This window comes from Mobula hypostoma, chromosome 2, assembly GCF_963921235.1.
Source record: "Mobula hypostoma chromosome 2, sMobHyp1.1, whole genome shotgun sequence".
NCBI lineage: Eukaryota > Metazoa > Chordata > Chondrichthyes > Myliobatiformes > Myliobatidae > Mobula > Mobula hypostoma.
Genome location: NC_086098.1, coordinates 116,005,600 through 116,020,759, shown reverse-complemented (window position 1 = coordinate 116,020,759; position 15,160 = coordinate 116,005,600). Strand labels below are relative to the sequence as shown.

At 48.8% G+C, this 15,160-nt stretch overlaps 1 protein-coding gene across 4 annotated transcripts; it reads left to right on the top strand.

Annotated features, from left to right (window-relative positions):
* Window positions 1-4,005: 4,005 nt before the first annotated feature.
* On the top strand, window positions 4,006-14,908 carry slc35b2 (solute carrier family 35 member B2). Of its 4 annotated transcripts, none has more exons than XM_063040493.1 (4): window positions 4,006-4,260; window positions 8,151-8,344; window positions 8,875-9,035; window positions 13,122-14,908. In XM_063040493.1, exons 1-4 carry the CDS (start codon window positions 4,244-4,246, stop codon window positions 14,055-14,057), a joined length of 1,308 nt encoding a protein of 435 aa, XP_062896563.1. In that variant the 5' UTR covers window positions 4,006-4,243; the 3' UTR covers window positions 14,058-14,908. The 4 variants fall into 4 exon arrangements, with proteins under 4 accessions (XP_062896563.1, XP_062896562.1, XP_062896561.1 ...); XM_063040492.1 differs by having other exon boundaries at window positions 4,006-4,266; XM_063040491.1 differs by having other exon boundaries at window positions 4,006-4,272.
* The last annotated feature ends 252 nt before the right edge of the window (window positions 14,909-15,160 follow it).

Sequence of the window (15,160 nt, the reverse complement as noted above, 5' to 3'; positions counted from 1 at the left end):
TTGTCACAAGCACAGTATGCACAGGTCTAATGATACCTGCCTTCTTGTGCCCCGCAGGTCTCTTTTAAATTTTTCCCTTAAACTTGTTCAAGGTAATTTTTATTTAAATCAAAGTATATATGTCACCATATACAACCTTGAGCTTTTTTTTTTGCAGGCCCGCTCAGTAAATCCAAGAGCCTTAGTAGAATCAATGACTCAAGATAAGAAAGTGAGCCATAGGTTGTGGGAACAGTTCAGTGATGGGTGAGTGAAGTTGAATGAAATCATCCCCATTAGTTCGAGAACCTGATGATTGAGGGCTAATAACTGTACTTGAATCTGGTTAACGTGAGTCCTGAGGCTCTTGTACTTTCTTCCTGATGGCAGCAGCAAGAAAAGAGCAGGAGCTGGGTGGTAGGGGGCCCTGATGATAGATGCTGCTTTCCTGCAAAAGCACTCCAAGCAGATCTGCTCAATGGAGGGGAGGGCTTTCCTGTGATGGACTGGGCTGTATCGATTTTCTGCTCAAGGTCATTGGTGTTTCCAACGTGTAGAGCCAGTCAATATATTCTCTACCACACATCTAGAGAGGTCTGTCAAATTATTAGACGTCATGTCGAATCTTCACAAACTTATAATGAAGTAGAGATGCTGCTGTGCTTTCTTTATAATAGCACTTGCATGCTGGTCCTTTGAAATGATAACACCAAGGAATTTAAAGTTGCTGACCCACTCCACCTCAGGTCTTACGATACGGACTGGCTCATGGACCTCTGGTTTCCTCCTCCTGAAGTTAATAATCAGCTCCTTGGTCTTGCTGACATTGAGTGAGAGGTTGTTATTCTGGCACCACTCAACCAGATTTTCAATCTCCCTCCTCTATGCTGATTCATTGCCACCTTTAATTCAGGAAACGACAGTGGTGTCATCAGCAAATTTGAATATGCCGTTGGAGCTGTGCGTAGCCTCACAGACATAAGTATAAAGTGGGTAGAGCAGGGGGTTAAACACACAGCCTTGTGGTGCACCTGTGCTGATGGAGATTATGGAGGAGGTGTTGTTACCAATCCAAACTGACTGGGGTCTGCAGGTGTGGAAATCCAGGATCCAATTACACAAGGAGGTATTGGAGCCAAGGTCTTGAAGCTTATTGATTAGTTTTGCACTCTAGTTTTTAACTCCTTTCCCTCGGAAAAGGATTGTGTGCAGTTACTCTATGTCTGCCCAGCATGATTTTGTACAACTCCATAATGTCATTTCCCCACATCCCCAGATTTCCTCCTTGCCAAGGAATAAATACCTAGCCTGCCCAACCTTTCTCTTACAAGTCACTCCCTTGAGTCCTGGCAATGTTCTTGTTAACGTTCCTGCACCCTTTCCAGCTTAATGGTACCCTTCCTGGAGCAGGGCAGTCAAGACTACACAGTACTCTGTGCTCAGTATCACTAATATTGGTGTCGTATTGGTTTAGTATTGACCCATTTACAGAGATACAGTACAAAGCCTGCCTTGCAAACTGTTTACACAGATTACATCATTACACAGTGAACTGAAGGTAAAGGATTACACTGTAAGGTAAAACAACAATGCAGAATAAAGTGTGAAAGCTACGCAAAAATGCACTACAGGTAAGCTATAAAGTGCAAGATCATAACAAGGCCAAGAGTCCATCTTGTCATACAAGAGTCTGAGAAGTGGGATAGAAGCTGTTTATGAGCCTGGTGCAATGTGCTTTCAGTTTCCATTATTCATCCAGAACAAAACTTCCTAGGGCGCGTCTTGTACAACAGCAACAGAACATCCAACTCCTGTAACAAGCTGCCCTGTCTAATGAAGGCCAGTGTGTTGGATACCACTTTTACCAGCCTGCCTGGCTGTGAGAGTTGAGAGTAGCTGGATATGGGAAATAGAAGTGGCAGATCCCCCATGGTTTGAACGGATGGAGTCGCAGATTCAGAAGGTCATTGTGTGCTTGCAAGTGGGCGACACCTCCCGGCAATCATCCCACTAAACCTGACAAGAGCATGATACCCAGACCACTGGGCAGTGAAGGAAAGTGAGGTCAGTCTGTGAGGCTTTAAGCAGGCTCTCAGAGTGGTGGAGGGACTAATATAGGAGCTGCAGAACCCAAGCTCTGGGTAACAGAAGGTAGTGTCAGCCATGGTACAGCGGTGAAATTTGGCACAGAGCAGGAATTGTGGAATCACCAAGATCATGGGGGTGGGTGTTGTGTGGCCACAAGAATACAGAGGCAAAATTAAATACTGTAGATAGTGTCACTGGGAGTGTCCACCCAGGATGGACTGGTCAGCATTGCACTGAGGCTGGTTGATTTCCACACTGGTTACACAGCACTGGAGAGGATGACAGGGGCACGGGGAGAACAGTGTCTACCCAGGATGGAGCACCACCCTGGAGACACCCTCACTCTTTTGCACGGGTGTTGAGAGTCAATGATCAAACTTACAGTATGGATGAAAGAAGATATCTGTGGTCTTCACATGGTTAACTCTGCCTCTCCAGTCCTGTCCAACTCTGAAACCTTGGTAGTGCTTCAGCCCTCCTCCATCCCATGGAGCTCTCCAGTAAGTTCTATCATTCCCACTCATCCCCAAAATCTTCCAGAAATCCTCCCATTGCTGCATGAAAATGTTTCTTGTCCGACCTTTATTTCTTCAAACTGTGTTCTCTGTAACCAACCCTTCTGTCGCTAGGAGATTAACATGATTTATCAAAATCCTTCCTAGCACTGAACTCTCAACGGTTTTCCCTGCCACCAAAGCAAAAGTCTATTGACACAGGGTCGCTAGGTTCAGGTTAGCGTGGATTTATTACAGTCAACACCATCTCTCTGGCCACACATTCATCTCCTTAATTTCCTATTTCTGTACTTGCACGTGCCTCTGGTAGTAATCTGGAGATTATTAGATTTGAGTCCTGCTTTCCAAGCTCCTTAAGCTTTGCCTGTAGGATCACCTCCTCTTTATACCTGTGACATTGGTAATGATGTGGGCCATACCTGTTAGCTGTTTACCCTCCCCCTTCAATCTGCACCCATTAAATGACTTTGGAAGACAATACACTGTTCTGCAGACACATCCGTGACCACACAAACTCTCAATTATGAATGTTCTCCCATTTTCCTTCCATCCCACTGATGCCTCCTGGCAGTTCTCTGGTTGTTCATGAGGAACCAGTGCTCTCTTCAGTATCAAAAGGAAAAGTCTGTCCTTGAGGAAGAAGGGTTCAGGGCATCTGCACCACTCATCTGCTTCTCTTCTTCTACCAGTGGTACCAAAATTGGTAGTCTGATTAACGATGGAGAAAGCGCTGACTTCAGGAGATAGGTGGCTGGACATATATCAGCAAGTGGAATTTAATCTAGAGAACTGAGTGACGTATTTGGAGAGGATGAACAAGTCAGAGATAAGGTGAACAGATTCAACAGAAGGCATAGGTTAAATGGGGTGTGCAGGACAATTTTTATCTTTTTTAAAAAAGTGGTAGATGCCTGGCACATTCTACCAGGGAAGGTGAGAGAAGCAGATAATAGTGTTTAAGAGGCATTTCGAAGCGCATAAACAGGCAGGAAGTGGGAAGATATGAAACGTGGAGCTGGGTGGGATTCATTGGAACAAACATCATGGGTGAACTAACCATTTATTTGATATTTTGTCCTATATTCTTTGTACTGACTGGCCTGTGACCATTCAAGGGGGAACGGAAGCATCGGAGGTAGTATTAAGAACCACAAGGTCATGCATTAATAGTGCTCTGAAGCCGAAGTATGTGGTGGCAGGAATGTTGGTGCAGCCCACAGTAATTTCAGCCACTTCCCATTCTCTAGTGCCTTTTAACAATAAAGTGTATGCATAATCAGAGGTATGGAGTTACATTAGGGATCTGATGATAGGATGGACCTATGATAGATGCTGTGCGATTCAAAATTGGGGTGTGATATTCCCCCCTCTCTGCATGAGCGCCCCCTGCCGCTGGCGGCGCTGTCACGGGCGGGCAGACTGGCTAAGCAGCTGGACACTGCTCGCTTCCGCCTAGGACCTTGCCGTCAGCTGTCGGGTTGGAGCCACCGGCGGCCGGAGCCTGGAAGTCGGAGGCTCCGCAGGACACCGAGTGATGCTGGAGGCCAGCCCGCCCGCCAAGGGGATCAGAGCGCAGGGGAAACAGGCGCCGAGTCCGGGACCGGGACAGGGTCGAGGCCTAGACGGAGTCTGAGCGAGCAGAGCGGCAGAGCGCGGGAATCATGGAGCTGGGCCGGAGGTGGAGGTGGAGGTGGGGGCGGGGGGGTGTTGGGAGGGAAGGGTGGAGGAGGAGGAAAAGAGGTGGCGAGGAGAAAGATGGACAGAGAGGGTGGTGGAAGGAGGGAGGGAGGTGATGACGGGCGAAGAGAGGGGCACAGTTGGGTGGATGTGCTGGGGAAGACAGCTCATGAGGAACAGGTCCCTCAGCCACAATGTCTACCTGTGTACGATCCTGTCCGTCCATTCCCTGCCCGTTCGTGTCTAACAGCCATTTAAACACCACTAAATGTACTTGATTCCACCAGTTCCCGGCAGCACATTCCAATGTGTTTAAAAACCTGTCCTGCACATCTCCTTTAAACTTTCCCCTCTCACCTCAAATGCAGGTAATCTGGTTGTCGACATTTCTACCCTGGGAAGAGACTGACTGTCTACCCTGTCTGTGCCTCAGTTTTCCCCCCAGCTTCCAGAGTCAAAGAGAAAACAATCCAAGTTTGTGAAACCTTTCCTTATAGCTCATACAGTCTAACCCAGACAGCATCCTCTTAAACCTCTTCTGTACATCTACCGATGAAGACAAGCGTGCCATACGCCTTCTTTACTAAACTGTCTACTTGCGTGGCCACTTTCAGCTCCTTCTGTACCTCAGTGCTGTGAAGGGTCCTGCAGTAAACTACACCTATCCCCTACAGTAATCTTCCCAAAGTGCAACACCTCACACCTAGTTGGTTTAAACTCCATCTGTCATTTCCGCCCATATCTGTAACTGGTGAACCATACATCTCACCGTATCCTTTAACCATCCTCTACACTGTCAATAACCCCACCAGTGTGGGTGGAGCTAATTAAGTTTAATAACCCACCATCTACATTTTTGTTCATTTATATATACTCGAAGAATAGATTCCAACATGCAACAGAGAGAGAGGGCTACAACTGAATTGCAACCAGGACCACCCGCTGCCCTCCTGTACTACAGAATAGGCAGGACCTGTACTGAACCGGAAAGGTCTGACTCATCTGCCGGTCAGTATTGTGCCTGAGAGCTGGTACCTGCCATGTTGCTCCTTGGGAGATGGGTGTTAGTTACCAGATACAGAGAGGAGAGTGGGTGGGGCATGGAGAATTAAAGCAACAGGCAACAGGGAGTCAACATCGTCAAAGTGTGCTCCCTCAGCACCACCTGTCCCGCAGGTGTGAAGGACATACCTTGGTATTGCACAGATGCATTATGGGGGTGCTGGGACAGGGCCGGACAGGGCAGCTAGAATTAATCTCAGCGAGACACCGGATCCTGAGGGTCTGCGCAAGAGAGACACTGATACGTTGTTACCTCAAGGTCGAGTCCAAGCCATGGAACTCTTCGGGTAAGGAATTTCTTCCTAAGGCTTGTAAATCTCTGGAATTCTCACAGAGGGCCGTGGATTCCAAGTTGATAAATTCACAGCAGAGATCAGATTGTTCACTGGCAGGGAATTGAGGGGTGCAGACGCAGTGGGATTCAGTTTGGTGGGAGTGGCTGCTTCTGTTTTTTTCCCAGCGAGGGGTGGAGAGGGGTTTGAACAAGGGAGGTTAACCTGGGTTGTTTTCTTTGAGCAGAGGCTGAGGGGAGACCTGATCAGAGTTTATAACATTCTGAGAGGGTAGACAGCCAGAATTCCTCCTCCATGGCAGAAATGTCAGATAATAGAGGGCATGTATTTAAGGTGCGAGGGGAATTTAGATGAGATGTGCAGGGCAGGTTTTTTGTACCCCCTGCCCCCACCTGAAACACACTGCCAGGGGTGCTGGAAGAGCATAGAACAGTACAGTGATAGACCCTTTGGCCCAGCGTTATGCTAACTAATTAAACACCAAACTAAACTAATCCCTTCTACCTACACAATGTCCATATCCCTCAATTCTCTGCACAGTCACGTGAGCCTGTACCAAATTGATGTCCTCCACCACCCTGGTAACCTCTTGCTCTATATAACTTCTTTGAACTTGCGTATTCTTATCTTAAATGCATGCTCTTTATTATCAATACTGGGAGAAAGATACCACCTGTCTACCCTGTGTGTCTCTCATCATCTTATGAACTTCTATTAGGTCTTCCCTCAGCCTCCACTGCTCTGGAAAAAAAAACAAATCTGCCCTAACTCTGCTCATAGCCCCTGCCCTCTAATCCAGACAGCATCCTGGTAAAGTTTTTCTACACCCTCTCCAAGAAATCCACATCCTCCTTATAATGGATCAATCAGATGTTATAAAGCTGCAATACAACTTCCTGACCCTTACACTCAATTTGTTCAATAAATCACCATCTGCCTTTGTTATCACCCTATCAATGTGTGCAGCAGGTATGATAAAAACGCTGCTAGATAAATGTGAATGTGCAGGGAATGGAGAGATATTGGCAGAAGAGAATTAATTTAATTCAGCATCATGTTCAGCACAGTTATGGTGAGCCCAAGGGCCAGTTGCTGTGCTGCTCTCTATTGGGTTTCAGGTGGGAGCAGCAGTGGTCACTGGCCCTGGATCCTGCCCCATTCAGAAAGACCCTGGCCTCAGCCCCACACTCCCCATCCTTCCACTCCCTTTTATGGGAAATATCTGTCATAACCTCCTTAGCTCCTGAGAGAGTCGGAGATTCACCACACTCACAAGAAATTCCTTCCCACTTCAAATCCTGATCCTGCTGCCACTGGTTCTAGATATCCTCAACAGGGATGACACCCTCTTAGCACCCACCTTGTCAGGCGCCACCCCCCCGCCCCGCCCGAATCTGATGTGTCAATAACATTCCCTCTCATTCTTCTAAATGCCAATTGGCCCAACCTGATCAACCTATCTTCACCTGAGCAGGGAGGGAGGTAAGCATGGGGAAGGAGGGGCAATTGAGGGAAAAGCAATGTGGAGAATAGGCAGGGAGGGATGCCAGAGTTGTATGGGGTCATGGTGGAGGTGGATGGGTTATGTCCATGAAGGGAGGAGAGTTGTTCAGGGCAGGAGGGGCGACAGAAAGGAACTGAGAGGTGGAGGGGAGTGGGAAACAGCTGGTGGGAAGTTTAGGCAGGGAAAGAAATTGGAAGAGGTCTAGGTGGTTGGGGGAAGAAAGGGACGTGTGAGGTGGGACGTGGAGAGGAAGAAATAGAGGTGGAGAGTCTGAGAAATGACCCTTTGAACTGCCACATCCATGTCCATGCTGACCACCAGACTCCTGCACTCTTTACCAGCATTTGATGTATAGCCTGCAGCGTCTTGGGGATTCAATGCTTGGATTAATACTCCTCACATTTGAGAGAATTTCCCCCTCCCCCCTCTCAGACAATGCATTCTGCATTCCAGTTCCCCCACCCCAGGGAGCTCTTCCCCAGGAGCCGTCTGAACCACCTACACACCTTAAGCCTATTCCCTCTGGTCTTCAACAATTGGCATGGCTGACATATCTGATACACTTGTATCAGGCATCTCTCCCCCTTCACTGCAGGGAAGAGAAACCCAGCCCATCTGTTCTCTCTTGACTTGCCTGCTCCATCCCAGCCAACGTCCTGCTTAGTCTCCCCAGTAAACATCCTTCCAGTAATGTGACTGGAACTGCACACTGTACTGAACTTGCCTGCTCCTGTATACTGTGCCCTGATTAATGAGGGCAAGATCTTCCTGCACTGCTGCCTGCTGGCCTCCTTGGACTTGTACACTGTTCTTAATAGTACTCCACAGTACCATCACCTCACCCCGATCAGGATTAAAGCTCACCTGCTGCTCACACTGCCCCTCTTACAGCAACATCATCCTCTAGTCTACAACTGTTCTTGTCAGCAGTGTGGTGAATCTCAATGTGGGGCGCTTGTTCAGGCTCGAGGGGAAGAAGGAGCTCAGCCGAGTCGGGAGAACCATGCTAAAGCTCTGTATTTTGTGTTTCAGCACCGTGCCGGTCCTGATCCTAGTCCTGGTCCTGCTGAGCTCCCCATGCAGGGCTGAGGACCCTCACCCAGACGAGGTGTGGACAGATTTCTGGGTGGTGCGTTTTGTCGTTAACCTGGCAGGTTATGCCACCATTCTTCTCCCCGGCTACCTGCTAGTGCAGTACTTCAAACGCACAAACTACCTAGAGAGAGGCAAGTCTTCTGCCCTGGGATCGGAGGGCAGGGCAGTTCCTGGGTGGGGATGTTGTGGTGTCAGAGGACGTGGGGCCCCAGGTGGGGTCAATGCACAGTGTTTCTGGGGAGTACAGTGTTCTCAGGGGTCAATGGACGTGCGGTTCGCAGGTCAGGCAGCATCCGTGGGGAGAGAGCACCAAGTCTGGACTTTGAGTCCAGTGATACCCCAAAGCCCACCCACCATCTTCTGAAGGTGGGTCTCTTCAGAAACATAACGTGGTTTTGTCAGGGCTATACTAACTGCCTACTCCAGGGTGCTTGGAGAACCACAGTCTTAACCCAGCACAGGATTCCTGCCTGTGACCCCCTGTAGATTGTCCGGGGTGGGGATGGGAGTCGCCTTTCAATATCCCCAACTGATCTCCAGTTAAGCCCCATGAGCCCTGGCAAGGCTCTCTGCAAGACTCTCTGCATTGAGGGAGCTTTGTATTACAAGGTTAATGGCCAAGTTGTGAGGTAACTCCCTGTTCTCCCGCCTTCTCTTCCAGGTCGAGGCTTCTGTTTCCCAGTGATAAGCACCTGTGTGTTTGGCAGTGAGGTGAAGACTGGGGTACAGGATGAACACTCCCCAACTTCCCGAACGGAGGCTGCAGAATCATCTCCCACCAAACAGACGTTCAAGTTGCTGGCCTGTGCCCTCGGACTGCAGGTGAAATACCAGTGATCCCACCACCTGCTCCCAACCAATTCCTCCACCCCTGCCGGTGTTGCATTGACCGTCCGAATGCTGTTCTGACCCCTTGAAGCACCAGTTCAGCCTGCGCCACTCCCAAGATATTATCACAGGAAGCATTTCTTCTGTTCCCCTGCTGAACCAGCCTTCCCCCTCAAATTCTCATCCTCTGATCTCCAGTCTTACTGCTGATGAAAACAGCTTTCAGTAATTTCCACTCTCCAGCCGGTTGTGAACCAACCCATCCCATCACAGCAACAGCGTGTATTACAGTTAACCCTAACCTACATCAATCATTCAGAGTAAAGTGGTCAGCTGGTTTATTATTGTCACGTGTACCCAGGTACAGAGAAAAACATCGTTTTGCATGACACTCAAACAGATCCTGTCATCCCATCAGTGCACTGAGGTAGAACAGGTTTAGCAATAACAGAACATAGAAACATAGAAAATAGGTGCAGGAGTAGGCCATTCGGCCCTTCGAGCCTGCACCGCCATGTATTATGATCATGGCTGATCATCCAACTCAGAACCCTGTACCAGCCTTCCCTCCATACCCCCTGACCCCCGTAGCCACAAGGGCCATATCTAACACAAGCAAAAAATGTTAACAGCTACTGAGAGAAAGTGTAATGCAGGTAAACAAGGTGCAAGAGGATGCAATGAGGTAGACTGAAGTCAAGAATTCATCTTATCATATTAATTCAATCGTCAATTATAACAGGATAGACACTGTCTGAGCCTGGTGGTGCTTTCAGGCACTTGTATCTCTGCCCGATGGGAAGGGGAGAAGATAGAAGATTTGGGGTGGCTGGGGATTTTGTTCTTTGCTTTACTGGTGCTGTGAGATGTTTAGACTGAGGGAGTGGAGGGGAGCCAGCTTTTCATGATGTTCTGAGCTACGTCCACAACTCTATGCAGTGTGGTACATACTACGTGTGCTGAGTGATTCATCCAGTTCTACTGTTGTTGAAACTCTTTATCCTTCTGTGTTGGACACTACAGTAGTATAGTCTCAAAGCACCCGAGACCAAAGCCCCATCCCTCAGTTAGAATCATACAGCAAGGAAACATCCCCTTCAGCTCAACTGGTCCATAGTGTTCGAGATTCCCATCCAAGCTAGGTCCATTTGTCCATATCCCTCATTCCTATCTGTGTGTCTGGGATGGGACAGGTGGGTGATGGAAATGTGAGGAAAATAAAAATGGGATTTAATGTTGGATCAGCTTTAATTGGGTGATGGTTGACATGGATCTGGTGGTCTGAAGGGCCAGTTTCTGTGCTGTATCTCTCTCCATCTCACTTCTGCAGCCTGGTTGCACAGTCACCGTGGGAATTCTTCTTGAACTTTGCAGCACTGCCTCTCACATCAGTCAGTGCCCATCGTCTGACATTGCTGCCCTGTGCCCTCACCCAGCTCCAGGTCCTCGGGTTCTAAAACTCTCTCCTCATTAGCACAGCTCAGAGTGAAAGCTTGCACAGCCTCCTGCAGTAGTGTTGTGTGTCCACGGTGCAGAATCACAGGGCTGCCCAGTAACGGGAAGTGCTGATGGGTGCAACCAGCACAGAGACTTCAGAGTGAGCCAGAGGCATAAAACATAGCAACAGGCCCAACTGATCTGTTCCAACCTGCACCATTGAGCACCAATTCCAATATCCTTCATTCAGCTTGTCTCCCTCCAAGTGCTTCCTAAATGAGACCATTGTACCTACCTGAACCACTTCCTCTGGCAGCTTATTCCAATTACTGTACGAAATGTTACCTCTCAGGGCCCTTACCCCCAGTCGCTGCCCCCTAGTTCTAAACTCCCCTACTTTGGGGAAAAGACTGTTACCATTCACCCTATCTATACCTCTCATTTTTAAATGTAATGTTGCCTCTCATTCTCCTAGGATAAGGAATAAAGAACTAACCTGGCCAACCTCTCCCTATAACTCAGGCCCTCTAATCTTGGAAACGTCCTCAAATCTTTAATGCACTTTTTCCAGTTTAACTCTTGTAACAGGTTGACTAAAACAGCAGAGTACTCTGGGCAAGTGTGGCCTCACCAACGACTGCAGCATAATGTCTGACTCCCATACTCAATGCCTTGCTGAAGGCCAGCATGCTAAATGCCTTTTTCACCATCCTGCCTACTTGGGCGCAATTTTCAATGAACAATGCATTTGTGCTCACTCCTAAGTTGCTCTGTTTCATTATACTCCCTAATGCCCTACCATTAATCGTACAAGTCCTACACTGGTTTGACTTTCCAGTACATCACTTCACATTGATATTATTAAAATTAATTTGCCATTCCTTGGCCTATTCCCTAACCGATAAAGATCAGGTGGTTAAGGAGGCATGTGGTGCATTGGCCTTCATTAGTCGTTGGATTGAGTTTAAGAGCCGTAAGGTAATATTGCAGCTCTATAAAACACTTGAGGTATTGTGTTCAGTTCTGGTTGCCTTCAAGGAAGGATGCGGAAGTTTTAGGAGAGGGTGCAGAGGAGATTTACTGGGGGGAGTTGCCCTCTGAATTTCCCTCTTAAGAGTAGGCCTAGACATTTTATAGTCAAAGGGATTCACTCAACCCCAACCTCCTAAATCCAACGTATGCTTCCTTCTTTTCTTGACCAATGCCTCGATATCTCTTGTCAGGCACAATGAGGCCACCCTCAGGGTGAAGGAGCAACACCTTATATTCCATCTGGGTAGCCTCCAACCTGATGGTGTCAATATCAATTTCTCCTTCCAGTAAAAAGAATTCCCTCCCCATTCCCCACTCTTGCTTCTTACCTCTTCTCACCTCCGTCCCCTCCTTCTCCAGCCTTTTACCTTTCCTACTGACCTGTCTTCACCTATCACCTTCCAGCTATCATCTTTCCCCTCCCCCCCAAAGAACTTTTTATTCTTTCGTCTTCCCCTTTCCTTTCCAGTCCTGAAGAAGGGTCTCGGCTTGAAACATTAACTGTTTATTCATTTCCATAGATGCTGCCTAACCTGCTGAGTTCCTCCAGCATTTTGTGTATTGCTAAAGTTTAATTGAGTATTTGTTTCTTAGCCTTTACTGTGTAACTGGCTATCCTGATGAGTAAATTTGCTCTTACTGGTTACTGCTTTATCCCATGACTTGCTCCTACACACCCGCCAATCTAGTTCAAACCCTCCCGTGTAGCAGAGCAAATTTGTTCCTGGCTGGTTTGAGTGCAATCCATCCCTCTTGTACAGTTCACCTCTACCCCAGAAGAGATTCCAATGATTGAAGAACTTGCATCTCTACCTCGGTTTCTCAGCCATGAGTTCATCACTAGCACACAGGACTGGGAGTAATTGGGAGATTTCTACCCTTGAGGTCCTGTTTTTTAGCTTCTTGCCTAACTATACTCATTCTGCTAGACATTATTTCTTATGCTACCCACATCATTTGTTCTGGCACATCCAACAGCCTCTGGTCAAATTTTCTGCAACTGTTCAAGGCAGGAGGGCTCAGCTTAATTTGTCAGCATGTTTGACACAGACATGTGGGTAAAGCTATTTGGTATATTAGTTTATTATGGTCACTTTTACGAAGATACAGTGAAAAAATTAGTTTTGCATGTCATCCATACAGATTAATTCATCACATCAGTATGTTAAGGTAATACAAGGAAAAACAACAACAAAATGTGGAATAAAAAGCTACATTTATAGAAAGAGTGCAATACAGACCGACAGTAAGGTGCAAGGCCATGGAGAGAGAGATTCTGAGGCCGGTTCTCTTGTCTTATCATACTAGGGAACCATTCAATGGTCTTATGACAGCGGTCCCTGAGCCTAGTGGCACCTGCTTTCAGGTTCTTCAATATTCTACATGATGGGAGGGCGACCAAGGGAGAACGTCTGGGGTGTGTGAGGGCTTTGATTTTGCTGGCTGCCTTCGTGTGGCAGTGAGATGTGTAGAAAGAGGCCGTGGAGGAGATGGACTGGGCTGTGTTTACAACTCTCTAGCTTTTTGCAGTGTTGGGCTGACTGATTGCCATCCCAAGCCACGGGCGCATGTTCCTGTAATGTCCCATGTTCTGTTTTGTTGCTCTACTAGGTGTCCTATCTGACGTGGGGTGTGCTGCAGGAGCGTGTGATGACCCGCACCTATGGGAAGACAGACACCAACCCCGGGGTGAAGTTCCGCGACTCCCAGTTCCTGGTCTTCATGAACCGTATCCTGGCAGTGACGGTGGCCGGCCTTAGCTGTGCCCTGACCAAGCAGCCCCGCCACGGTGCGCCCATGTACAAGTATTCCTTTGCCTCGCTCTCCAACATCCTGAGCAGCTGGTGCCAATACGAGGCCCTCAAGTTCATCAGCTTCCCCACTCAAGTGCTGGCCAAGGCTTCCAAGGTCATCCCTGTCATGCTGATGGGCAAACTGGTGTCTCGCAAGAGCTATGAGTACTGGGAGTACCTGACGGCTATTCTCATCTCGGCCGGAGTCAGCATGTTCCTGCTGTCCAGCAGCCATGACAAGCGGCCATCCACCGTTACTACCTTCTCGGGTGTGGTCATCCTTGCTGGCTACATCCTCTTCGACAGCTTCACGTCCAACTGGCAGGACGCCCTCTTTGCCTATAAGATGTCCCCGGTGCAGATGATGTTTGGGGTCAACCTCTTCTCCTGCCTCTTCACGGTGGGCTCTCTGCTGGAGCAGGGGGCCTTCTTCCAGTCACTAGCCTTCATGTCACAGCACCTGGAGTTCGGCGTGCACGCCGCGTTGCTATCTATCTGCTCCGCCTGTGGCCAGCTCTTCATCTTCTACACAATCCGCCAGTTTGGGGCGGCCGCCTTCACCATCATCATGACCCTGCGCCAGGCCTTTGCCATCCTGCTCTCCTGCCTCCTCTATGGCCACTCTGTCTCCCTGCTGGGTGCCCTGGGCATCGTCACCGTCTTCCTTGCCCTCTTCCTCCGCGTCTACGCCCGCAGCCGTGTCAAGGCAAAGAAGAGACTGGCACAGTCTGTTCCGGCAGTACAGAGGGTGTAGGCTGGCCAGTCACGGACAGGGCAAGGCTGATGGGTCTGCCGCAGGTGCCAAGCCTGGGGGTGGGGGTGGGGAGTAGGGGAGGGGAGACCCAGGAAATGCACGGTCCATCCCACCGACACAGGGGGTGAGAGACTCTCCATAGTTCAGGTCACTGCACCTTTCCTCAGCTGGGGCCAGAGAATGGTGTGGGTTTGTGTCTGTTTGCATTGGGAGTGTGTGTGTAATGTATACACGCAGAAGCAGGCTGTTTCTCTGGATATTGTGTGTGTGTGTGTGTGTGTGTACAGCTTTTGAGTCATGCTGTATACTTGGATATGTGTATGTGTTTGTGCTGGTGCCTTGAGGCACGTGTTTGTACATTGGGCTGCATGTGTTCAGCATGCAGCGGTGTATTTGTGGGTTCTGCTGATGCATGTGCAGTGAGTGACCAGACCACAGTTGAGGTTGAGTGGTTGACCTTCCTGGACCTGTCTCTGGTGCTTGCCTGTATTCACTCCAAACCTCTTCTCCCCTTCCCACCACAACTGGCTGCTGACTCCATTTGGAAAGCCTGGCCCATTCCAGGTGCATGGTACTCCATGTAGTTTTACTGGGGCTTTCTGAAGCCTATTTTATATACTGTCGGCGTATACACAGACTGGTATTACACTGGCTGCTGTGTGTGTTTTTATACCTGACTGCTTTCAGTTTAGGGAGTGTGGGTGATGGGCGCTGGACCTCTGCTGTTGGAAGTGACCCCATTTCCCCTTCTGTGTACCTGGGTGTGGAGCCAGCATCCATCTGCAGAGCTGGCGAGTTGATTCTCACTAATAAAATATTTTGGGTGAGTCCTGTCGTCTCTCGTTCTCCTCTCTCGCACTGCAGAAGGAATTCAGCACGGACAGTTCAAGCTGAAGGTGAAGAATCCTGTCACTGACAGTGGGCAGACCCCTTGACTGGTGATCGGATTGGGGCTCGCCCACCCCCCATCTGTGTCCTCACACCCACCCCATTCAACCAGTCTCTTAGCCATTCAGTCCGTTAACACAGGAGGGACCATTGAGGCAAATATTCTGTCCCTGTCTTCTGTTGGGACGGGTAGCCTGTCCACGGTGGGGTATCAC